The 26,159-nt window shown below is 43.2% G+C and overlaps 1 protein-coding gene across 1 annotated transcript; it reads left to right on the top strand.

Annotated features, from left to right (window-relative positions):
* Positions 1–17,578: 17,578 nt before the first annotated feature.
* On the top strand, positions 17,579–18,347 carry LOC117074103 (zinc finger protein 717-like). The gene is made up of 2 exons (XM_033195323.1): positions 17,579–17,797; positions 18,247–18,347. Exons 1-2 carry the CDS (start codon positions 17,635–17,637, stop codon positions 18,345–18,347), a joined length of 264 nt encoding a protein of 87 aa, XP_033051214.1. The 5' UTR covers positions 17,579–17,634.
* The last annotated feature ends 7,812 nt before the right edge of the window (positions 18,348–26,159 follow it).

Genomic DNA, 26,159 nt, shown 5'->3' with positions numbered 1-26,159 from the left:
TTGCGGGTATGAATACCTCACAGTTACTGGAAATAGCCAATCAAGTGTTTGTGAATAGAGATGCAACAAGCTGCAGAGAAAGCCGTAAGGAAGGCTAATGCCAGGCTAGGCGAAACGCCAACTTACTTTCCGCAGCCATTAAGGGAATTCCCCTGAAAGGAGACGGAAAAGGGGGTTCCAGGAGGAATGCTCAGTCTAATCGCCCATGCTTGTAACATAACCAATGCGCCTATTGTAAGGAAATAGGGCACTGGAAAAGTAAGTGTCCCCAACTGAAGGAAAAGCAAGGTGGTTCAGAACAAAAGACCTCAGATAAAGATGACAGAGCTTTGTTCAGTCTGGCTGAAGGGTTATTGGACTGAAGAGGACCGGGCTGAAGTGCCCCCAAGGAGCCCACATTCAGGATTACAGTTGGGGGCAAGGACATTAAGTTTTTGGTCGATACTGGTGCTGAACATTCAGTAGTGACCACCCCAGTTGCCACCTTATCCAAGAAAACCATTGATATAATCAGAGCAACAGGAGTTTCCACTAAGCAGGCTTTTTGTTTACCAAGGACCTGCTTCGTGGGGGGACATGAGATAGTTCACCAGTTCTTGTACATGTCTGACTGTCCTTTGCCCTTGCTGGGAAGAGATTTGCTTAGCAAGCTGAGAGTCACCATCTCCTTTACAAAACATGGCTCTTTACAGCTAAAGTTACTGGGAACAGGAGTTATCATGACCCTTACGGTCCCCCAGGAAGAAGAATGGAGACTTTTTCTAACTGAGCCAGGCCAAGAGATAAAACCAGCTCTAGCTAAGCGATGGCCCCGAGTATGGGCAAAGGACAATCCTCCGGGACTGGCGGTCAACCAAACCCCTGTACTCATAGAAGTTAAGCCTGGGGCCCAACCAATTAGACAAAAGCAGTATCCAGTTCCCAGAGAAACTCAAAGGAATCCAGGTTCATCTCAGGTGCTTGAAAGCCTATGGAATTATAGTTCCTTGCCAGTCTCCATGGAACACCCCCTTCCTGCCTGTCCCTAAGCCAGGGACCAAGGACTACAGATCAGTACAGAACTTGCTCTTGGTCAATCAAGCTACAGTGACTCTGCACCCAACAGTTCCTAACCCTTACACATTGTTAGGACTGCTGCCAGCTGAGGACAGCTGGTTTACCTGTCTGGACTTAATAGATGCCTTCTTTAGCATCAAGATAGCTCCTGAGAACCAGAAGCTGTTTGCCTTTCAGTGGGAAGATCCAGAGTCAGGTGTCACTACTCAGTACACTTGGACCTGACTTCCCCAAGGGTTCAAGAACTCCCCTACTATCTTTGGGGAGGCCCTAGCTCAAGACCTGCAAAAGTTTCCTCCTAAAGACCTAGGCTGTGTCTTGCTTATGTATGTGGACGACCTTCTGCCGGGACACTCCATGGCAGTCGGGTACGCAAAAGGGACTGAAGCCCTGTTTTGGCACCTGGAGGACTGTGGGTATAAGGTGTCCAAGAAGAAAGCTCAGATCTGCAGACAGCAGGTACGCTACCTGGGATTCACTATTCAGAAAGGGGAGCACAGCCTGGGGTCCGAAAGAAAGCAGGTCATCTGCAACCTACCGGAACCTAAAAACAGAAGGCAAGTAAAGGAATTCCTAGGAGCTGTGGGGTTTTGCATATTATGGATTCCAAACTTTGCAGTACTAGCCAAACCTTCATACTGGGTTACAAAGGGGGGCAACCGGGAGCCTTTTGAATGGGGTCCTCTACAACGCAAGTCTTTTGTAAGTTAAAGGAAAAACTTATGTCAGCCCCAGCCCTAGGACTACCAGATTTGACAAAGCCCTTTACACTCTATGTGTCAGAAAGATAACAAATGGCAGTTGGAGTTTTAACCCAGACTGTGGGACCCTGGCCAAGGCCAGTGGCCTATCTCTCAAAACAACTAGATGGGGTTTCCAAAGGCTGGCCCCCATCTCTAAGGGCCCTGGCAGCAACAGCCCTGTTAGCACAAGAAGCAGATGAACTAACCCTTGGGCAAAACCTGAATATAAAGGCCCCCTATGCTGTGGTAACTTTGATGAATACCGGAGGACATCATTGGCTAACAAATGCTAGATTAACCAAGTAACAAAGCTTGCTGTGTGAAAGTCCCCGTGTAACTATTGAAGTCTGTAACACCCTAAATCCTGCCACACTGTTCCCAGTATCAGAGAGCCCTGTCGAGCATAACTGTGTAGAGGTATTGGACTCAGTCTGTTCTAGCAGACCTGACCTTCAGGACCAGCCATGGGCATCAGTAGACTGGGAGTTATACGTGGATGGGAGCAGCTTCATTAACGCACAAGGAGAAAGATGTGCAGGATATGCAGTGGTAACTTTGGATGTTGTCATTGAAGCCAAACTGTTGCCACAGGGCACTTCAGCCCAGAAAGCTGAGCTCTAACTCAGGCTCTAGAACTCAGTGAAGGTAAAACTATAAATATCTACAGACTGTAAACATTACAGTCTCACCTTCACTGAGTTCTAGAGCCTGAGTTAAAGTCTTTTAACTTTAACTCCTGTTAAAGTTAAAGGAAACTCCTGTTGCTCTGATTATATCAATGGTTTTCTTGGATAAGGTGGCAACTGGGGTGGTCACTACTGAATGTTCAGCACCAGTATCGACCAAAAACTTAATGTTAAAGTCTTTAACTCAGGCTCTAGAACTCAGTGAAGGTGAGACTGTAAACATCTACACTGACTCTTGATATGCCTTTCTAACCCTCCAAGTGCTTGGAACATTGTATAAGGAAAAGGGTCTGTTAAACTCTGGGTGAAAGGACATAAAATATCAATAAATTCTACAATTATTAGAGGCAGTGTGGAAACCTCAGAAGGTGGCAGTCATGCACTGCAGGGGACACCAGCAAGCCTCCACCTCAGTGACCTTAGGAAACTCTCAAGCTGATTCAGAAGCTCGAAAAGCAGCATCTACCCCTTACCAGGTATCGGTAGTAGCCCCCTTACTCCCTCAAACACCTGACCTGGTACCTACCTATTCTAAGGAAGAAAAAGGCTTCTTCCAAGCAGAAGGGGGGCAAGTAATAAAAGGAGGATGGATCAGACTGCCAGATGCTAGGGTAGCTGTGCTGCAGTTGCTAGGAGCCACAGTCGTATTTGCCGTGCATGAAACACTTATCTAGGTCAAGAGTCACTTGAAAAATTGTTAGACTGGTACTTCTCTGTCTCACACTTGCAAGCCCTTGCCAAAGCAGTAGCACAACTGTGTGTTACTTGCCGACAGCACAATGTGAGGCAAGGCCCCACCATTCCACCTAGTATACAAGCTTATGGAGCGGCTCCTTTTGAGGATCTTCAGGTGGATTTCACAGAAATGTCAAAATGTGGAGGTCACAAGTATTTGCTGGTTCTTGTGTGTACTTACTCTGGGTGGGTGGAGGCTTATCCCACACGAACTGAAAAGCCCTATGAGGTAACCTGTGTGCTTATCTGAGATCTTATTCCTAGGTTTGGACTGCCCTTATGAATCAGCTCAGATAACAGGCCGGCGTTTGTGGCTGACTTGGTACAGAAGACAGCAAAGGCATTAGGAATCACTTGGAAGCTATATGCTGCCTACCGACCTCAGAGTTCTGGAAAGGTGGAGTGAATGAATTGGACTATCAAAAATAGTTTAGGGAAAGTATGTCAGGAAACAGGATTAAGGTGGATACAGGTCCTTCCTATGGTATTGTTTAAAATTAGATGCACTCTTTCTAAGAAAACAGGATACTCCCCCTTATGAAATAGTGTATCATAGGCCTCCTCCTATACTATGGGAGCTTCCAGGCACTTCCCGAGTTAGGTGAAGTTGAATTACATCGACAGCTACAGGCTTTAGGAAAAATTACACAAACAATTCCAACTTAGATAAATGAGAGGTGTCCATCAGCTTATTCTCCCCAGTTCACCCTTTCTCTCCAGGTGATCATGTATGGATCAAGGACTGGAATGTAGCCCCTTTGCAGCCATGGTGGAAAGGACCTCAGACCGTCATCCTGACCACCCCCATGGCTGTAAAGGTAGAAGGAATCCCAGCCTGGATCCACCACAGCCTTGTGAGACCTGCAGCCGATGAAACCTAGGAGGCAAAACCGAGTCCGGACAACTCCTGCAAAGTGACTCTGAGGAGGACGGCAAACCCTGTTCCAGTCACACCTGGAAGCTGACTGGTCTATGCACGGCAGAAGCATGAGCAGAATCAATGTAGGACTCATTTTCCTTATAATTTGGACTTGTATAGTAAAAACTTCCACTGATTTTCCCTGCACGGAGGACTGCTCTCAGTGTATACATCAGGTTATCAAGGTAAGGCAACAAGTTAAAACAACCTTTCTGTTCTATAGTTACTATGAAAGCCTAGGAACTTTAAAAGGAACATGTTTATATAATGACACTCAGTACAAGGTATGTAGCCCAGGAAATGACTGACCGGATGTGTGTTATGACCCTTCTGAGCTTCCCATGTCCGCAGTTTTTGAAATAAGATTAAGGACTGAAGACTGGTGAGGACTCATAAATGATACAAGTAAAGTATTAGCCAGAACAGAAAAAAAAGGGGTGCCCAAACTCATAATCTTGAAATTTGATTTCTATGCTGTCATTAATAGCAATAAGTTAGGAAGGGAATGTGGCTCTTTTAGTTGGGAAAAAGACTGTATGACTGAAAATAAGTACGTTTGTCATGAATTAGGACTGTGTGGAAATGAATGTGGGTACTGGTCTTGTGTCATTTAGGCCACTTGGATAAAAAGTGAAAAGGATCTAGTCCACCTTCAGAAAGGAAAAAATGGCCCTTCTTTACTATAGGACAATGTAACCCCTTAGAGCTAGTAATAACCAATCCCCTTCATCCTTGCTGGAAAAAAGGAGAGTGTGTGACCTTAGGAATCAATGGGGCTGGACTGGATCCTTGAGTAAATAGCTTGGTTCGAGGAGAAGTGTACAAACGCTCTCCTGAACCAGTGTTTCAAACTTTCTATGATGAACTAAAAGTACCAATACCAGAAATTCCAGGAAAAACAAGAAATTTGTTTTTGCAATTAGCTGAGCATGTAGCCCAGTCTCTCAGTGTCACTTCATGTTATGTATGTGGAGGAACTATAATGGGAGATCAATGGCCATAGGAAGCCCAATAATTGGTACCTACAGACCCAGTTCCTGATGAATTCCCAGCTCAAAAGAATCACCCTGATAATGTCTAGGTCCTAAAAGCCTCAATTATTGCACAATATTGCATAGCTAGATAAGGAGAAGAATTCACTGACCCCGTAGGACGACTTAGTTGTCTGGGACAAAAACTGTATAGTGATACCACAAAAACAGTCACTTGGTGGAGTTCAAATCAAACAGAGAGGGATTCATTTAGCAAATTCCCAAAGTTCCAAACCGTGTGGACCCACCCAGAGTCCCACCAGGACTGGACAGCCCCCACTGGATTATATTGGATATGTGGGCATAGAGCTTATGCCAAATTACCTGACCAGTGGGCAGGCAGTTGTGTTATTGGCACTATGAAACCATCTTTCTTCCTACTGCCCATAAAAACAGGTGAACTCCTAGGTTTCCCTGTTTATGTTTCCCGCGAAAAGAGAAGCATAGCTATAGGAAATTGGAAAGGTGATGAATGGTCCCCTGAGAGAATCATATAGTATTATAGGCCTGCTACTTAGGCACAAGATGGCTCATGAGGATACTGGACCCCCATTTACATGATCAACCAAATCATATGGTTACAAGCTGTCTTAAAAATAATCACTAATGAAACCAGCAGAGCCTTGACTATTCTGGCCCAGCAAGAAACTCAGAGGTGAAATGCTATCTATCAAAATAGATTGGCTCTTGACTACTTGCTAGCAGCTGAAGGAGGGGTCTGTGGGAAATTTAACCTTACTAATTGCTGTCTACAAATAGATGATTGAGGGCAAGTAGTTGAAGACATAATTAGAGATATGATAAAACTGGCACATGTGCCCATGCAAATGTGGCATGGATTTGGTCCTGGGGCCATGTTTGGAAAATGGTTCCTAGTGCTAGGAGGATTTAAAACTCTTATAATAGGAGTTATAATAATAATAGGAGTCTGCCTACTGCTCCCTTGTTTGTTACCCATACTTCTTCAAATGGTAAAAAGCTTCATCGCTACCTTAGTTCACCAAAATGCTTCAGTACAAGTGTACTGTATGAATCACTATCGATCTGTCTTGCAAGAAGACATAGGTAGTAAAAATGAAAGTGAGAACTCCCACTAATAAAATGAGTGAGAGTCTCAAAAGAGGGGAATAAGGAAGGAGACCACCCCTCATATCATCTTATGCCCAATTTCTGCCTCCAAAGAAAGAAGAAGTAAAAACTAAAAGGCAGAAATGAAACCCACAGGCAGACAGCCTGGCGCCGCACCCTGGGCCTGGTAGTTAAAGATCGACCCCTGACCTATCTGGTTCTGTTATCTATAGATTACAGACATTGTATAGAAATGCACTGTGAAAATCCCTGTTCTGTTTTGTTCCGATCTAATTACCAGTGCATGCAGCCCCCAGTCATGTACCCCCATGTACCCCCTGCTTGCTCAATCACAATCCCCTCACATGCACCCCCTTAGAGTTGTGAGCCCTTAAAAGGGACAGGAACTGCTCACTCAGGGAGCTCAGCTCTTGAGACAGGAGTCTTGCTGATGCCCCTGGCCAAATAAATCCCTTCCTTCTTTAACTTGGTGTCTCAGGAGTTTTGTCTGTGGCTCGTCCTGCTACACAGGGAATAAGGGAGTTGAAGGGAGAGAGGCAGGGGAACGGCCAGTCCATGGAGCAGTCAGAACATGGACAACGTTCATCACTTAGGTTTGTTGTTTTATATGAGAGTGATTTATAGCACCCTCCACTCAGACAATTATAATAGTGACATCAAAAAGCACTCATCACATTGGCTGGACACGGTGGCTCATGCCTCTAACCCCAGCACTTTGGGAGGTCGAGGTGGGCAGATCACCTGAGGTCAGGGGTTCGAGACCAGCCTGGGCAACATGGTAAAACCCCATCTCTACATACAAAAATTAGCTGAGCGTGGTGGCAGGTGCCCATAGTTCCAGCTACTTGGGGGGCTGAGGCAGGAGAATAGCTTGAACCCAGAAGGCAGAGGTTGCAGTGAGCCGAGATTGTGCCACTGCACTCCAGCTTGGGCTCAATCTCAAAAAAAAAAAGAAAAGAAAAGAAAAAAAGAAAAGAAAACCGTACTGATCACAGATCACCATAATGGATATAATAACAGTAAAAAATTTTTTAAATATTGTGAGATGAAATGAGTACATGCTGTTAGAAAATGGTGCCGATAGACTTCCCCACATGGTTGCTAAAAACCTTCCATTTGTGGAAAACTCAGTATCTGTCAATCCTAGTAAAGTGAAGCACAGTAAAACAAGGTTGCATTGCGTTGATTCCATTTGAAATTCAAAGTCTTTTTTTCTAATGATGTGAAGAATGCCCATGGTAGTTTGATGGGAATAGCATTGAATCTATAAATTACTCTGGGCAGTATGGCCATTTTTATGATACTGATTCTTCCTATTCATGAGGATGGAATGTTTTTCCATTTGTTTGTGTCCTCTCTGATTTCCTTGAGCAGTGGTTTGTAGTTTTCCTTGAAGAGGTCTTTCATGTCCCTTGTTTGCTGTATTCCTAGGTATTTTATTCTCCTTGTAGTATTTGTGAATGGGAAATCATTCATGATTTGACTCTCTGCTTGTCTATTGTTGGCAATTGTGAATAGGATTTCATTCATGGTTTGGCTCCTGCTTGTCTATTGTTGGCGTATAGGAATGCTTGTGAGTTTTGCACATTCATTTTGTATCCTGAGACCTTAAGTTGCTTATCAGCTTAAGAAGCTTTTGGGCTGAGATGATAGGGTTTTCTAAAAATAGGTTTTCTAAATACAGTCCATGAATAGACAATTTGACTTTCTCTCTTCCTATTTGAATACCCTTTATTTCTTTCTCTTGTCTGATTGCCCTGGCCAGAACTCCCAATACTGTGTTGAATGGGAGTAGTGAGAGAGGGCATCTGTGTCTTGTGCCAGTTTGAATGCTTCCAGCTTTTGCCCATTCAGTATGATATTGGCTGCGGGTTTGTCATAAATAGTTCTTATTATTTTGAGATATGTTCCATCAATATGTAGTTTATTGAGAGTTTTTAACATGAAGGGATGTTGAATTTTATTGAAGGCCTTTTCTGCATCTTTTGAGCTAATCATGTGGTTTTTGTCACTGGTTATGTTTATGTGATGGATTACATTTATTGATTTGCACGTGTTGAACCAGTCTTGCATCCCAGGGATGAACCCAACTTGATTGTGGTGGATAAGCTTTTTGATGTGCTGCTGTATTCAGTTTGCCAGGATTTTATTGAGGATTTTTGCATCGATGTTCATCAGGGATATTGGCCTGAAATTTTCTTTTTTTTGTTGCGTCTCTGCCAGGTTTTAGTATCAGGATGATGCTAGCCTCATAAAATGAGTTAGGGAAGAGTCCCTCTTTTTCAATTGTTTGAAACAGTTTCTGAAGGAACGTTACCGATTTTTTGTAGCTGTGGTAGAATTCAGCTGTGAATCCATCTGGTCCTGGGCTTTTTTTGCTTGGTAGGCGATTTGTTACTGTCTCAATTTCAGAACTTGCTATTGGTCTATTCAGGGATTCAACTTCTTCCTGGTTTAGTGTTGGGAGGGTGTATGTGTCCAGGAATTTACCAATTTCTTCCAGATTTCCTAGTTGATTTGTATAGAAGTGTTTATAGTATTCTCTGATGGTGGTTTGTATTTCTGTGGGATCAATGTGATATCCCCTTTATCTTTTTGTATTGTGTCTATTTGATTCTTCTCTCTTTTCTTCTATGTTAGTTTAACTAATGGTCTATCTATTTTGTTAATCTTTTCAAAAAACCAGCTCCTGGATTCATTGATTTTTTTGAGGGGTTTTTCATGTCTCTCTCTCCTTCAGTTGTACTCTGATCTTAGTTATTTCTTGTCTTCTGCTAGCTTTTGGGTTTGTTTGCTCTTGCTTCTCTAGTTCTTTTAAGTGGGATGTTAGGGTGTTGATTTGAGATCTTTCTAGCTTTCTGATGTGGGCATTTAGGGCTATAAATTTCCCTCTTAACACTGCTTTAGCTGTGTCCCAGAGATTCTGGTATGTTGTCTCTTTGTTCTCATTGGTTTCAAATAACTTCTTGATTTCTGCCTTAATTTCATTATTTGTCCAGGAATCTTTCTGGAGCAGGTTGTTCAATTTCCATGTAGTTGTGTGGTTTTGAGTTTCTTAATCCTAAGTTCTAATTTGATTACACTGTGGTCTGACACACTGTTGTAATTTCAGTTCTTTTGCATTTGCTGAGGAGTATTTTACTTCTAATTATATGGCCAATTTTAGAGTAAGTGCTGTGTGACACTGAGAATAATATATATTCTGTTGTTTTGGGGTGGGGAGTTCTGTAGATATCTATTCGGTCCACTTGATCCAGAGTTGAGTTCAAGTCCTGAATCTCCTTTTCTTTTCCTTTTTTTTTTGAGACAGAGTCTCACTCTGTTGCCCAGGCTGGAGTGCAGTGGCACAACCTCGGCCCACTGCAGCCTCCATTTCCCAGGTTAAAGTGATTCTCCTGCCTCAGCCTCCTGAGTAGCTGGGATTACAGGCACCCACCACCTGCCTGCTAATTGTTGTATTTTTAGTAGAGACAGTGTTTCACCATGTTGGTCAAGCTGGTCTCGAGCTCCTGACCTCACGATCTGCCTGCCTCAGCCTCCCAAAATGCTGAGATTACAGGTATAGGCCACTGAACCTGGCCATATCCTTTTAATTTTGTCTCATTGATCTGTCTAATAGTGACAGTAGGATGTTAAAGTCTCCCAGTATTATTGTGTGAGAGTCTAAATCTCTTTGTAGGTTTGTAAGAACTCATTTTATGAATCTGGGTACTCCCATATTGGTTACATGTATATTTAGGATAGTTAGCTTTTCTTCTTGTTGAATTTATCTCTTTCCCATTATATAATGTCCTTCTTTGTCTTTTTTGTTCTTTGTTAGTTTAAAGCCTGTTTTGTCAGAGACTGGGATTGCAATCCCTGCTTTTTTCTGCTTTCCATTTGCTTTGTAAATTTTCCTCCATCCCTTTATTTTGAACTATGTGTGTCTTTGCACATGAGCTGGGTCTCTTGAATACAGCACACTGATGGGTCTTGACTCTATCCAATTTGCCAGTTTTTGTCTTTTAATTGGGGCATTTAGTCTATTTACATTTAGGGTTAATGTTGTTATGTGTGAATTTGATCCTATCATCATGATGCTAGCTGGTTATATATTTTTTCACACTAGTTGATGTTGTTTCTTCATAGTGTCATTGGTCTTTACATTTTTGTGTGTTTTGCCATGGCTGGTACCGATTTTTCTTTTCCATATTAAGTGTTTCCTTTAGGAGCTCTTGCAAGGCATGCCTGGTGGTGAGGAAGTCCCTCAGCATTTGCTTATCTGAAAAGGATTCTATTTCTCCTTCCCTTATTAAGCATAGTTTGGCTGGACATGAAATCCTTGGTTGAAAAAAGTCTTTTCATTAAGAATGTTGAATATTGGCCTTCACTCTCTTCTGGCTTGTAAGGGTTTCTGCTGAAGGATCCCCTGTTAGTCTGATGGGCTTCCCTTTGTAGGTAACCTGAACTTTCTCTCTGGCTGCCCGTAACATTTTTTCCTTCATTTCAACCTTGGAGAATCTAATGATTATGTGTCTTGGGGTTGATCTTCTTGTGGAGTATCATCTTAGTGGAGTTCTCTGTAATTCCTAAATTTGAATGTTGGCCTGTTTTGCGCGGTTGGGGAAGTTCTCCTGGATAATATCCTGAAGTGTGTTTTCCAACTAGGTTCCATTATCCTTGTCTTTTTCAGGTACTCCAATCAGTTTTAGGTTTTTTTTTTTTTTTTTTTTTTTTTTTTTTTTTTTACATAGTTCCATATTTCTTGGAGTTTTTGTTCATTCCTTTTTATTCTTTTTTCTCTAATCTTGTCTGCCTGCCTTATTTCAGCAAGACAGTCTTCCATCTCTGATATTCTTTCTTCTACTTGATCGGTTGGGCTATTGATACTTGTATATGCTTCACAAAGTTCTCTTGTTGTGTTTTTCAGCTCCATCAGGTCATTTATGTACATCTCTAAACTGGTTATTCTAGCTAGCAACTCCTCTAACCTTTTTTTAATGTTTATAATTTCTTTGCCTTGAAGTTAGAACATGCTCCTTTACTTCAGCGAAGTTTTGTTATTACCCTCTTTCTGAAGCCTACTTCTGTGAATTCATCCATCTCATCCTCTGTCCAGTTCTGTGCCCTTGCTGGAGAGATGTTGCAATCATTTAGAGAAGAGGCACTCTGTCCTCTTCTCTAACGCTGAGTTAGATTGTTTTGATGTTGACTCTTTTTCATCTTCATGAGTTTGTCTAGTTTCAATCTTTGAGGCTGCTGACCCTTGGATGAGGTTTTTGTGGTACTTGTTTTGTTGATGCTGTTGCTCCTTTTTGTTTTTTTGTTTTTCTTTCAATAGTCAGGTTCCTCTTCTGTAGGGCTACTGCAGTTTGCTGGGGGTTCACTTCAGCCCCTATTCATCTGGTTTGCTCTCACACCTGGAGATGTCACTTGAGCCTGCAGAACAGCCAAGGTGGGTGCTTGCTCTTTTATCTGGAATCTCTGACCTTGAGGGGCACCGACATGATGCCAGTAGGAACGCTCCTGTATAGGATATCTGACAGCTCCTGTTGGGGGGTCTGACCCAGTTGGGTGGCACAGAAAGCAGGACCCATTTAACATAGCACTTTGGCTGTCCCTTGGTGGAGGAGGTTTGCTGCACTTGGGGGAAAACTACTCATCTGGGCTGCCTGGATTCCTCAGAGCTAGCAGGAGGAAAGACTAAGTCCGCTGGTCGGCGGAGACTATGGGCACCCCTCCCCCTAGGGGCTCAGGTCCAGGGAGATCAGAGTTCTGTACCTAAGCCCCTGGGTGGAGTTGGAGTTCCTGCAGGGGGGCCCTGCAGCTACAGTGTTGGCAGCTGCCCCTCCCCCAAGGATCACAGATGGCTTAGATGGCAGACAGCTGCAGCAGTGGTGATAGCTGCCCTGCTCCCTGGGAACTCAGCAGGCTTAGGCCAAGTGGCTGTTGAGAATCTAGGCAGCTCCCTGATTGAGACCCAAGGCCCCATTGGCGTGGGCTCCTGAGTGGGATCTTCTGATCGGTGGGTTGCACAGTTTTGTGGAAGAAGCACCGTTTCCCAGGGAGGGTAGCACTCTCACTCACCGCCTCCCTTGGTTGGGAGTGGGGGCTCCCCTGCCCCTTGTCACTCTCAGGTGGGCTGCCGTACCACACTGCTCTTCTTTTCTCTGATTGGGTCATGCCAGCCACCTAGCCAGTCCTAATGACAGAATCTGGATATCTCGGTTGCCGGTGCAGGATTTGCATGCTACTTTGGATCTTTTCAGTGGGAGCCTCCAATTACGACTGCTTCTAGTTGGCCATCTTGGCACCCCTCCCCCCCGCTCTTTTAAGTTTTTTATGTTATAAAATCTGACTGGGCATAGTGGTTTACGCCTGTAATCCCAGCACTTTGGGAGGTCGAGGTGGGTGGATCACTTGAGGCCAGGAGTTTGAGACCAGCCTGACCAACATGGTGAAGCCCGTTCCTACCAAAAAATACAAAAATTAGCCAGGTGTGGTGGTGCATGCCTGTAGTCCCAGCTACTCAAGAGGTTGAGGCAGGAGAAACGCTTGAACCTGGAAGGCAGAGGTTGCAGTGAGCCAAGATAGCACCACTGTACTCCAGCCTGGGCGATAGAGTGAGACCCTGTCTTAAAAAAAAAAAAAAGTCTGTTGTCTCTATTTAATATTTTCTATCTGTGTCACACATACATTTCCTGTACTCTATACTTTGCTTCAGATTGTCCATCTCATTCTCTCTCTCTGTCTCTCTCTCTTTTTAACTATACCAAGTCAAGTCTTTCTTCCACAGGAGCAATTCATACAGAATAGAAATATGCAAATTATGGCTATCATGCCAGATTTAGCCCACTTTCTCTTTTTATATGACCTATGAGTGCCTTTCTTGGATTATTGGTTGTAAGTTTTTGATTTTTTTTTTTTTTTTTGGTTTAGATTTTTAAATTTTCTTGTGGAGACAGGATCTCACTATGTTGCTCAGGCTTGTCTCCAACTCCTGGCCTCAAGTGATCCTCCCTCCTTGGCCTCCCAAAGTGCTGGGATTACAGGCATGAGCCACTGCACCTGGCCTGATGGTTGTTTTATGGTTCATCATATTCATGTTTGACTTATAGGCTACCTTCAGGTAGTATTATGCCATTTCAAATATACTATACAAACTTTATAAGATGCTTCCCTTTAGCTCTTCCCAGCTTCCATGCTTATCATACTTTTTGCTCCTACATGTTATAAACTCCACAATACGTTATTTTCTTGCTTCAAAGGGTCGGTGACTTTTTAACAAGGTCAGAAATAAGATCAATGTATATGTTTACTCACACATCTACCATTTCCATTGTTTTCTTTATTTGTATTTACCCAGATTTCTGTTATCTTTTTTTGTGTGTGACAATTTTATCACTGTACACCCTTGGTATGCTTATCTCTACATTGTTCTTTTCTGTAAGAGGTTCAGATGTCCCCAAGGCTATGATTCTTCTGATAACAGCTGCAAATTTGGGGGTCCCCAAGAAAACCCACAGGTTCGGTAATCCTAGAAGAAATTAAGAACTTAGAAAAGGCTTTGTACTCCCAGTTGTGATTTATTACTATGAAAAGATCAACTAAAATTAACCAAGGAACAGGGTGCATAGGGCAGGATCTATGAACCACTTGGCACAAGTTTCTAGTTGTTTGCTCTTAGTGGAACCTCGTGGTCATTGTCTGTTTCTGCCAACAGTACATATCAGCACCCACAAGACATTGACAACACAAGGATCTCATTTGAGTCTGTGTTCAAAGTTTTTATTACAGTTTGGTTATGTAGACTTGCTGACTACATGTCTACATGTTGGTTATGTTGACTACCAATGTGGCTGCCCTTTTATGAAGGTACCCTTTAGGAGGGCACCCATGTGACCTCTTGTGAGGTCATAAGAGTTGAGACCTTTAAGCCAGTAGTATTGATGGTCTTATAAGAAGAGGAAGAGAGAGATCTATCTATCTCTGCTATGTGAGGACACATCAAGAAGGCTATGTCATCTGTAAACCAGGAGGAGAGACCTCATTAGGAAGTGATTTGCCTGGCACCTTGATCTTGGACTTTTCAGCCTCCGGAATTGTGAGCAACAAAATTTCTGTTAAGTCACCCAGTCTGTGGAATGTGTTATGGCAGACACAGCTGACTAATACAGGGAGGAAGGACCAGGTTTTAGGTGAACAGAAATATAACCTAGCATACACTGTCTAGTCTTGTTTAATTTTCCACATAAGTGTTCTTCTGGCTTATCAATATCTGAGAATGTGTTGCTTTCATAGGATGATATTAAAGCACTTCACTGACTTAGGGAGAATTGGCATCTTTATGATGTAGACTCTTCCTGTTCATAAACATAATATATCGTTTTACTTGCTTAATTAGCTTTTGTATCCCTCACTTTTCCCCCTGCCACCATTTAGTTCTATACTAATTTTGTTAAATGTACTGCTAGGTGTGTTGTCTTGTGGTTGTAGTATGAATGTTATTACATGTATGAAGACTTTTGTAGTCTGTTTATATATTGAGCTAGCTTTCTTTTTTTCTTTCTTTCTTTCTTTCTTTTTATTGAGACGACCTTTCACTCTTGTTTCCTAGACTGGAGTGCAATGGCATGATCTCAGCTCACCGCAACCTCTGCCTCCTGGGTTCAAGCAATTCTCCTGCCTCAGCCTCCCTAGTAGCTGGGATTACAGGCATGTGCCACCATACCCAGTTAATTTTTGTTTAGTAGAGACAGGGATTTTCTTTGTTGGTCAGGCTGGTCTCAAACTTCCGACTTCAGGTGATTTGCCTGCCTCGACCTCCCAAAGTGCTGGGATTACAGGGGTGAGCCACTGCACCCAGCATATTGAGCTTTCTTATTGGGATTAGTTTTCAGAAGATTCTCTTGGGTTTTCTAGGTTTAAATTATATGCAAATCATAGTCTTTCTCATTTTTGTTTCTCTTCATTTGAGTTGAACAGTACCTCTTGTACAATGGTAAATATTTGTAGAGATGGAGCATATGTGTCTTCCAGTATTTCCTCATTAACTATGAAGCTGCTTTTTGGGTCAAGATATGTCCATTTTAACATGTTGAAGAATGTCATGTGTCCTTTTTTATTGACTTTTTATTACAAATGGGATGATATATTTAAATATATCTTCTCAATGTCTGTGTGATCATAGGACTTTTTTTTCATAAACCTGTGAATATTATGAAATATATTTATAGATTTTATTTCTTCTCAGTTGTCATGGTCTATTTCTCTTCCTCTGTTGGTAAATATCAGTGTTTCCTCAGATTCTGTACTTGCTCTTTTTGTCCTTTCAATCTCTTAGGTTCTCTTTGAGCTATTTTATTCAAGCTGCTGGCTTCAGCTACCACTGAAATGCTGTTGCTTTTCAAATCTTTACCTTGAGCTTAGATCTCTCTCCTGAGCTCTAGATCGTGAATCATTTCCAGATGAACATCTCCACATATCTGACTGCAGAAGCTTCAGATTGTGTATCCAAGATTATTTTTGCTTTTCCTTATCATGTTCTTTGTTCTTTTCTCAATTTCAGTTTACAACATCAGTATCTACCTAGCTGGTCAAGAGACAGCATGGAATTGAACTCCACTTTTCACCCTCAGCACAACAAATTAGGTCAGAATTCACTGTTTGCTTTTGCTTTTGTTTTCTTTTTTTCAAGATTAGTTTCCTATTCTGTACTTTTATTGGCCTGTATCCTGGTATAGATGGCCATGTCTCACCTTGGTTTCTTCCCCTCTGACTCTCTCTTTAGTCCTTGCCCTGTCTCCTGGCAAGAAATGACTGTGGAAATGCAAATCTGAGCAAGTACCTTACCACATTTTATTTACCTTTATTACTTGTATCCTGTGTTTTAGGAAGTGAGTGATTAGTTTTATGTGAACACTTAGCAGTTTTTCTTTTTTTAATGTAGTAGGGAAACATAAGGATGCCTGTGAACATAAAAAGTACTTTATAAGTAATTTTTTAAAATCAGTGAGCACATGAAGTTTCTTTTGTTGGAATTAGGTCAAGTATTGAAATGCAGAATCACTTGATAATCATGCCTTGCATACCTTTGTCTCTCATCACAGCTGAGAAACACTCACTCAGGCACGGTACTCTTTGTAATTCCATTTATACTTATGACTTTTTTCTTTCTTTTCTTTTTTTTTTTTTGAGATAGAGTCTCACTCTGTCACCAGGTTGGAGTGCAGTGTCATGATCTCAGCTCACTGTGACCTCTACCTCCCGGGTTCCAGTGATTCTCCTGCCTCAGCCTCCTGAGTAGCTGGGATTACAGGTGCCTGCCACCATGCTCAGCTAATTTTTGTATTTTTAGTAGAGACAGGGTTTCACTAATTTGGCCAGGATGGTCTCAATCTCTTGACCTTGTGATGCACCTACCTCAGCCTCCCAAAGTGCTGGGATTATAGGCATGAGCCACTGTGCCTGGCCCTATACATATGTCTTTGTAACAGATCTTAAGCACCTTGGAGGAGCAGAATTATTATTATTTTTTTTTTTTTGAGAGGGAGTCTTGCTCTGTTACACAGGCTGGAGTGCCGTGGTGCAATCTCAGCTCACTGCAAGCTCCACCTCCCAGGTTCACACCATTCTGCTGCCTCAGCCTCCCAAGTAGCTGGGACTAGAGGTGCCCACCACCATGCCCAGCTAATTTTTTAATATTTTTAGTAGAGATGGGGTTTCACCGTGTTAGCCAGGATGGTCTTGATCTCCTGATCTCGTGATCTGCCTGCCTCAGCCTTCCAAAGTGCTAGGATTATAGGCGTGAGCCACCGTGCCTGGCAGGAGGAGCAGAATTTTTATCTTGACTTTATCCCTAGCAGCAGGGACAATTCCAGATCTGTAAGGGAAAGTGTTTAGTAGAACTTTTCATAATTGGTAAATTAGTAGCAGTATGCTTCTACTGTCAGTTTTCTTTTTCCCATCATAGAGTAAAAAGCAGGCTATATCTCATGTAAGACACATGCACACACACGAGTGAACAACACCAAGACTGTGTTCTCATGATGCAGCAGTGATGTGAGGATAAGTATGCCACGTATTCTTAAAATAATCTAGAGGAAAGAAAGTGTTATCAAGAAAATTATGGGAGAACATATGTTCATTGGAGATACTGGTCTTTCTGACGCTGGGGTGGCAGAGACAGAAGAAAATCTGCATGTGCATGGACCCACGTAGTTCAAATCCGTGTTGTTCAAGAGTCAGCTGTAATTAAATGATTACACTTGAGGCTATTTCTACCATGATTTTTCTTTCTCACACCATATAGACTACAAAGCAAGCTACATCTTATATGACATATACATGAGACACACAGAGAAGAGTGATCTCCATGATTCTTGTTATTGTGACCCATGGCTAGTGACTTGAGGAGAAATACGCTATTACAGGAGTTGATGTCCTTTGAGGATGTGGCTGTGGGCTTCACCTGGAAAGAGTGGCAGGACTTGGATGATGCTCAAAGGACTCTGTACAGGGACATGATGCTGGAGACCTACAGCAGCTTGGTGTCCTCGGGTGACTGAATATCACAGTAACTCCCAGGAGCAAGTGCTTTCTTCTCTGCTAGTAAGTATATGGACATGTATACAGTTTAATGTTATTTAAGTATAATATTCCAGTCCATGAGTAACATGTCAGCCCCCTCTAATGAAAGGTTCAAACTGGCCCCTTCACTGCACGGCTCCTGAATCCAAGCTGTTGTCATTCTTCGAAGGACCTGATTTCTCAGTTCCCAGGTTCATGCCATTCTCCTACCTCAGCCTGCCGAGTAGCTGGGACTACAGGCGCCCGCCACCATGCCCGGCTAATTTTTTGTATTTTTAGTAGAGACAGGGTTTCACTGTGTCAGCCAAGATGGTCTCAATTTCCTGACCTTGTGATCTGCCCACCTGGGCCTCCCAAAGTGCTGGGATTACAGGCATGAGCCACTGCACCTGGCCTAATCTCACATTTTTTGTTAACAGGGTACCACATTACCAAACCTGAGGTGATCTTCAAGCTGGAGCGAGGAGAACCTTGGATGGTAGAGAACACTAGAGCCTCCCAGGTTAGTGATAACATATAGTGCAGGGAGATGGAGAAGAGCAAAACCCAGCAGATGTTGACTTTTTAAAGGTTTTTTTTTTTTTTTTTTCCAAACAGGGCCTTGCTCTGTCACCCAGGCTGGAGTGCAGTGACACAATCTCAGCTCACTGCAACCCCCACCTCCTGTACTCAAACAATTCTCCTGCCTCAGCCTCCTGAGTAGCTGGGATTACAGATGCCCGCCACCATGCCTGGCTAAATTTCTTTCTTTTTTGGAGAATTTTTTTTTTTTTAATACTTTAAGTTCTGGGATTCCATGTACAGAACGTGCAGCTTTGTTACATAGGTATACATGTGCCATGGTGGTTTACTGCACCCATCAACCCGTCATCTATATTAGGTATATCTCCTAATGCTATCCCTCCCCTTGGCCCCCACCCCCTGAGAGGCCCCGGTGTGTGATGTTCCCCCTCTCTGTGCCCATATGTTCTCATTGTTCAACTCCCACTTATGAGTGAGAACATGCAGTGTTTGGTTGTCTGTTTCTGTGTTACTTTGCTGAGAATAGTGGTTTCCAGCTTCATCCATGTCCCTACAAAGAACATGAACTCATTTTTATGGCTACATAGTTTTCCATGGTGTATATGTGCCACATTTTCTTTATCCAGTCTAACACTGATGGACATTTGGGTTGGTTCCAAGTCTTTGCCATTGTGAATCGTGCCACAGTAAACATACATGTGCATGTGTCTTTATAGTAGAATGCTTTATAATCCTTTGGGTATTATACCCAGTAATGGGATTGCTGAGTCAAATGGTATTTCTAGTTCTAGATCCTTGAGGAATTGTCCCAACCTGCAGGACAGTCGAACGGGCCCTGGAAGGGGGAGTGGGAATGGAGGAGACAAGAAAACACGAGAAATGGAGACAAGACAAATAGCCTGATCAAGTCTCGTTTATTGAATGCAGGGTCATGCCTTATATAGGCTGGCAGAGGAAGAGGTTGGGCCAGGGCGGTGACGGGGGGCCGGTCTTCTCAAATTACAATTGTGCATGCGCCGTGGGTTTGTAATTTTCCTGGGCGCGGGATCGTGCTTGCACCGTAGGCTGCATATCTTCCTGGGCTGCATATCTTCCTGGGCGGGAAAAATGTTTGCGCGGGCGCGGGAAAGGTTGGCGTGGGCGGGAAAAGTCTAGGCGCACGCGGGAACAGTTTGGGCGCACGTGGGAAAAGCTTTAGGCGCGCGCGGGAAAGGTCTGTAATGAGGAACCCGGAAATGTGCCATTTTGTCTCCGCTTTGCGGAGATCAAGCAACAGAGGTCGGCTAACTCCGGGCCTCATGGCTCTGGACAGGTCCCCCTTTTTTTAAATATATAATTGTGGCTAGAAGATTGTCCCTCGGGAACTGCGCCTGTCTTAGGTTGGAGTAATACATCTCATCACTGGTACCCGTCATGGGATTAGGCAGTAGCTTATGATGGCCCTCCTGTCTTAGGTTAGTGAGAGATGATGCTCTCTTACCCGTCATTGGCTGTCCAGTTCAGCGCATAGGGAAGGTGGTCATAATGGGTGTGAGTATGAACCACCGTGATCTTCTTGCTCTAGGTGATGATAATGGACCTGTATAGGTTTTGCTTGGATAGCCTCGACTTGTTGCTTAAGGAATGTTAGGAGCTTAGTGAAGACGAAAGGTCCTACAGAGAGTAAGAGCAATAGGCAAAGCAGGGGGCCCAGGAATGGCATAAGATAGGGAAGGAGTCCATGGAACCCAGTCCAAAATGGGTTATCGGTTATTTCTTTTGGTTGTTTTTCTAGGTCTTCTTGTAGACACCTGATTTTATCCCTGACGATCCCGGATTTGTTGGCATAGAAACAGCACTTCTCCTGTAAAGCCAAGCAGATGCCTCCCTGTTCTGCAGTTAGTAAATCTAGGCCTCTTCTATTTTGGAGCACTACTTCTGCCAGAGAATCTACCTGATCTTGTAAATCTTGTATAGTACTTGAAATGGCCTGCATATCTGAGATCAATTGGCCAGACAATTTGGTGTATTGAGTAACAGAAACCCCTAGGCCTGTAGCCCCAGTTGCTATGGCAGTAGTTATGCCTAATCCTGCAAGTAAGGGGATAAATGGTACTGCCCTTTTGTTTCTTCCTAAAAAGTGATCTATAGCTGGGATAGGTACAGGTTCATCTCCAGGGATAATGTCTATGTCTGGCAAAAGTGTGGCTAAGACACAGCGTCCTGTCCAGTTAGTAGGTAAATAGGTATAAGCCCTATTATTGCCACATATAAAAACTGAGCTATTTGGGGCACACAGCAATTGGGAAATATTTACTATGGTGGAACAATTATTGAATTGATTGAATCCTACATCAAGGTGGTAAGTGTTATTAAGGGGAGGGGAGTAGATGCAAGAGGAACTAGGAAATTCTAAAGGCTGTACTTTAAGGGGAGGAATTATGGTGCAAGGGGTATTGGATGTATAATTTAAGTCATTGCTGGGTATGGCAAGAGGAACGGGATCTCCTGATTGCAGACACAGCCAGCAGTCATTAGCCAGACTAGAGTTGGAATTGTTAAGCAGGTTATGAGTAGCAGTGAGGAGGTCAAAGGTCTGGGCATCAACTTTCTCTTTCCCTCTGGCTTTGGGCAAGGCCAAGGGGTGGTAGTGAATTTCCGGGTACAGGGACTTTTGCAACTCTTCAAGTTTTTTGTATACCCTAATTTCTCAGACCTTGTCTTGTGGTCCTCCTCTGTCAGAGATATGAAGAGGGGGGTGAATATTCCAGCAGACAGGCTGTCCTACAATTCCAGTACAGCCAGCTGATATAAGGTTATTGGTATTTCCTACAACTGTAGGGACACTACTGGCCCCTATAGTAGGGGTTCTAGATCTTGTTAAGATAGCAGTATAGTATGTTTTACCGCCAACGGTACATTCTAGATAAATAGTGTAGCAGGAACTATGCATAGCAGTCTCAAATGTGTCACAAGGGCAGGTTGTGGTATCCCCTCCGCTAAATATTCTTGGGGTTGACACACACCTCCACTTAAGAGAGTCACTAGACAGGTATGCTGTGTAAGCAGAGCAAGACATAGCTGAGATGTACGTATTTGGAAGGAAGGTCACATATCCCCCCAAACAATCACAGGGCTTACCGTATCGTTGTCGTATATATTTACAGGCCTCATGGGGATTACCAAAGCCGGCATATACCTGGAGTGCTTGGCAAATAAGCACCATGGTCCAGAGGGGCTTGCAGTTGAAGTTCATCTCTGCAATAGAGGAAAAGAGTACTCTCAGGGAGGGGCGGAGCAAGATGGCCGAATAGGAACAGCTCCAGTCTCCAACTCCCAGCGTGAGTGACACAGAAGACCGGTGATTTCTGCATTTTCAACTGAGGTACTGGGGTCATCTCTCTAGGGAGTGCCGGACAATCAGTGCTGGTCAGCTGCTGCAGCCTGACCAGCGTGAGCTGAAGCAGGGCGAGGCATCGCCTCACCTGGAAGCTCAAGGGGGAAGGAAATCCGTTTTCCTAGCCAGGGGAACTGAGACACACAACACCAGGAAAATCGGGTAACTCCCACCCCAATACTGCGCTTTAAGGAAACAGGCACACCAGGAGAATATATCCCACACCTGGCCGGGAGGGTCCCATGCCCACGGAGCCTCCCTCACTGCTAACACAGCAGTCTGCGGCGATCTATCCGCAAGGCAGCAGCGAGGCTGGGGGAGGGGCGCCCGCCATTGCTGAGGCTTAAGTAGGTAAACAAAGCCGCTGGGAAGCTCAAACTGGGTGGATCTCACAGCAGCTCAAGGAAACCTGCCTGTCTCTGTAGACTCCACCTCTGGGGACAGCCCACAGCTGAGGTCCAATAGGGAAAGCAGCGGGGGCCGGTGCAGAGGCGAACAACTCTGTCTGACAGCTTTGGGGAGAGCCGTGGATCTCCCAACGCGGAGGTTGAGATCCGAGAACGGACAGACTGCCTGCTCAGGTGGGTCCCTGACCCCTGAGTAGCCTAGCTGGGAGACATCCCCCACTAGGGGCAGTCAGACACCCCACACCTCACAGGGTGGAGTCATCCCTGAGAGGAAACTTCCAAAGTAAGAATCAGACAGGTACACTCGCTGTTCAGCAATATTCTATCTTCGGCAACCTCTGCTGCTGATACCCAGGCAAACAGGGTCTGGAGTGGACCTCAAGCAATCTCCAACAGACCAACAGACAGTCCTTCTGACTGTCAGATGGAAAACTATCAAACAGGAAGGATACCTACACCAAAACCCCATCAGTACGTCACCGTCATCAAAGACCAGAGACAGCTAAAACCACAAAGATGGGGAAGAAGCAGGGCAGAAAAGCTGGAAATTCAAAAAATAAGAGTGCATCTCCCCCTGCAAAGGAGCGCAGCCCATTGCCAGCAACGGATCAAAGCTGGTCAGAGAATGACTTTGACGAGATGAGAGAAGAAGGCTTCAGCCCATCAAACTTCTCAGAGCTAAAGGAGGAATTACGTACCCAGCACAAAGAAACTAAAAATCTTGAAAAAAGAGTGGAAGAATTGACAGCTAGACTAATTAATGCAGAGAAGGTCATAAACGAAATGACAGAGATGAAAACCATGACACGAGAAATACGTGACAAATGCACAAGCTTCAGTAACCGACTCGATCAACTGGAAGAAAGAGTATCAGCGATTGAGGATCAAATGAATGAAATGAAGCGAGAAGAGAAACCAAAAGAAAAAGAAGAAAAAGAAATGAACAAAGCCTGCAAGAAGTATGGGATTATGTAAAAAGACCAAATCTACGTCTGATTGGGGTGCTTGAAAGTAAGGGGGAAAATGGAACCAAGTTGGAAAACACTCTTCAGGATATCATCCAGGAGAACTTCCCCAACCTAGTAGGGCAGGCCACATTCAAATTCAGGAAATACAGAGAACGCCACAAAGATACTCCTCCAGAAGAGCAACTCCAAGACACATAATTGCCAGATTCACCAAAGTTGAAATGAAGGAAAAAATCTTAAGGGCAGCCAGAGAGAAAGGTCGGGTTACGCACAAAGGGAAGCCATCAGACTAACAGCAGATCTCTCGGCAGAAACTCTCCAAGCCAGAAGAGAGTGGGGGCCAATATTCAACGTTCTTAAGGAAAAGAATTTTCAACCCAGAATTTCATATCCAGCCAAACTAAGTTTCATCAGTGAAGGAGAAATAAAATCCTTTACAGATAAGCAAATGCTTAGAGATTTTGTCACCACCAGGCCTGCCTTACAAGAGACCCTGAAGAAGCCCTAAACATGGAAAGGAAAAACCGGTACCAGCCATTGCAAAAACATGCCAAAATGTAAAGACCATCGAGGCTAGGAAGAAACTGCATCAACTAACGAGCAAAATAACCAGTTAATATCATAATGACAGGATCAAGTTCACACATAACAATATTAACCTTAAATGTAAATGGACTAAATTCTCCAATTAAAAGACACAGACTGGCAAACTGGATAAGAGTCAAGACCCATCAGTCTGCTGTATTCAGGAGACCCATCTCACATGCAGAGACATACATAGGCTCAAAATAAAGGGATGGAGGAAGATCTACCAAGCAAATGGAGAACAAAAAAAGCAGGGGTTGCAATCCTAGTCTCTGAGAAAACAGACTTTAAACCATCAAAGATCAAAAGAGACAAAGAAGCCATTACATAATGGTAAAGGGATCAATTCAACAGGAAGAGCTAACTCTCCTAAATATATATGCACCCATACAGGAGCACCCAGATTGATAAAGCAAGTCCTTAGAGACCTACAAAGAGACTTGGACTCCCATACAATAATAATGGGAGATTTCACACTCCACTGTCAACATTAGACAGATCAACGAGACAGAAAGTTAACAAGGATATCCAGGAATTGAACTCATCTATGCACCAAGCGGACCTAATAGACATCTATAGAACTCTCCACCCCAAATCAACAGAATATACATTCTTCTCAGCACCACATCACACTTAATCCAAAATTGACCACATAATTGGAAGTAAAGCACTCCTCAGCAAATGTACAAGAACAGAATTATAACAAACTGTCTCTCAGACCACAGTGCAATCAAACTAGAACTCAGGACTAAGAAACTCAATCAAAACTGCTCAACTACTACATGGAACTGAACAACCTGCTCCTGAATGACTACTGGGTACATAACGAAATGAAAGCAGAAATAAAGATGTTCTTTGAAACCAATGAGAACAAAGATACAACATACCAGAATCTCTGGGACACATTAAAGCAGTGTGTAGAGGGAAATTTATAGCACTAAATGCCCACAAGAGAAAGCAGGAAAGATCTAAAATTGACACTTTAACATCACAATTAAAAGAACTAGAGAGGCAAGAGCAAACACATTCAAAAGCTAGCAGAAGGCAAGAAATAACTAAGATCAGAGCAGAACTGAAGGAGATAGAGTCACAAAAAACCCTCCAAAAAATCAATGAATCCAGGAGTTGGTTTTTTGAAAAGATCAACAAATTGACAGACCACTAGCAAGACTATAAAGAAGAAAAGAGAGAGGAATCAAATAGACGCAATAAAAAATGATAAAGGGGATATCACCACCGACCCCACAGAAATACAAACCCATCAGAGAATACTATAAATGCCTCTATGCAAATCAACTAGAAAATCTAGAAGAAATGGATAATTTCCTGGACACTTACAGTCTCCCAAGACTGAACCAGGAAGAAGTTGAATCCCTGAATAGACCAATAACAGGCTCTGAAATTGAGGCAACAATTAATAGCCTACCCACCAAAAAAAGTCCAGGACCAGATGGATTCACAGCTGAATTCTACCAGAGGTACAAGGAGGAGCTGGTACCATTCCTTCTGAAACTATTCCAATCAATAGAAAAAGAGGGAATCCTCCCTAACTCATTTTATGAGGCCAACATCATCCTGATACCAAAGCCTGGCAGAGACACAACAAAAAAGAGAATTTTAGACCAATATCCCTGATGAACATCGATGCAAAAATTCTCAATAAAATACTGGCAAACCGGATTCAGCAGCACATCAAAAAGCTTATCCACCATGATCAAGTGGGCTTCATCCCTGGGATGCAAGGCTGGTTCAACATTCGCAAATCAATAAACGTAATCCAGCATATAAACAGAACCAAAGACAAGAACCACATGATTATCTCATAGATGCAGAAAAGGCTTTTGACAAAATTCAACAGCCTTTATGCTAAAAACGCTCAATAAATTCGGGATTGATGGAACGTACCTCAAAATAATAAGAGCTATTTATGACAAACCCACAGCTAATATCATACTGAATGGGCAAAAACTGGAAAAATTCCCTTTGAAAACTGGCACAAGACAGGGATGCCCTCTCTCACCACTCCTATTCAACATAGTGTTGGAATTCTGGCTAGGGCAATCAGGCAGGAGAAAGAAATCAAGGGTATCCAGTTAGGAAAAGAAGAAGTCAAATTGTCCCTGTTTGCAGATGACATGATTGTATATGTAGAAAACCCCATCGTCTCAGCCCAAAATCTCCTTAAGCTGATAAGCAACTTCAGCAAAGTCTCAGGATACAAAATTAATGTGCAAAAATCACAAGCATTCTTATACACCAGTAACAGACAAGCAGACAGCCAAATCAGGAATGAACTTCCATTCACAATTGCTTCAAAGAGAATAAAATACCTAGGAATCCAACTTACAAGGGATGTCAAGGACCTCTTCAAGGAGAACTACAAACCACTGCTCAGTGAAATCAAAGAGGACACAAACAAATGGAAGAACATACCATGCTCATGGATAGGAAGAATCAATATCGTGAAAATGGCC

The sequence above is a fragment of the Trachypithecus francoisi genome, unplaced genomic scaffold, assembly GCF_009764315.1.
Source record: "Trachypithecus francoisi isolate TF-2019V2 unplaced genomic scaffold, Tfra_2.0 Lachesis_group5, whole genome shotgun sequence".
Lineage (NCBI taxonomy): Eukaryota > Metazoa > Chordata > Mammalia > Primates > Cercopithecidae > Trachypithecus > Trachypithecus francoisi.
Note: the sequence above shows the minus strand (reverse complement) of the source record. Positions and strands in the feature narration are given on the sequence as shown.

Coding starts and splice junctions, on each gene's coding strand:
- LOC117074103 (XM_033195323.1), top strand. CDS start 17,635: ATGGCTAGTGACTTGAGGAGAAATACGCTATTACAGGAGTTGATGTCC. Junction 17,798..18,246: donor CAGCAGCTTGGTGTCCTCGG/GTGACTGAATAT, acceptor TTTTGTTAACAG/GGTACCACATTACCAAACCT.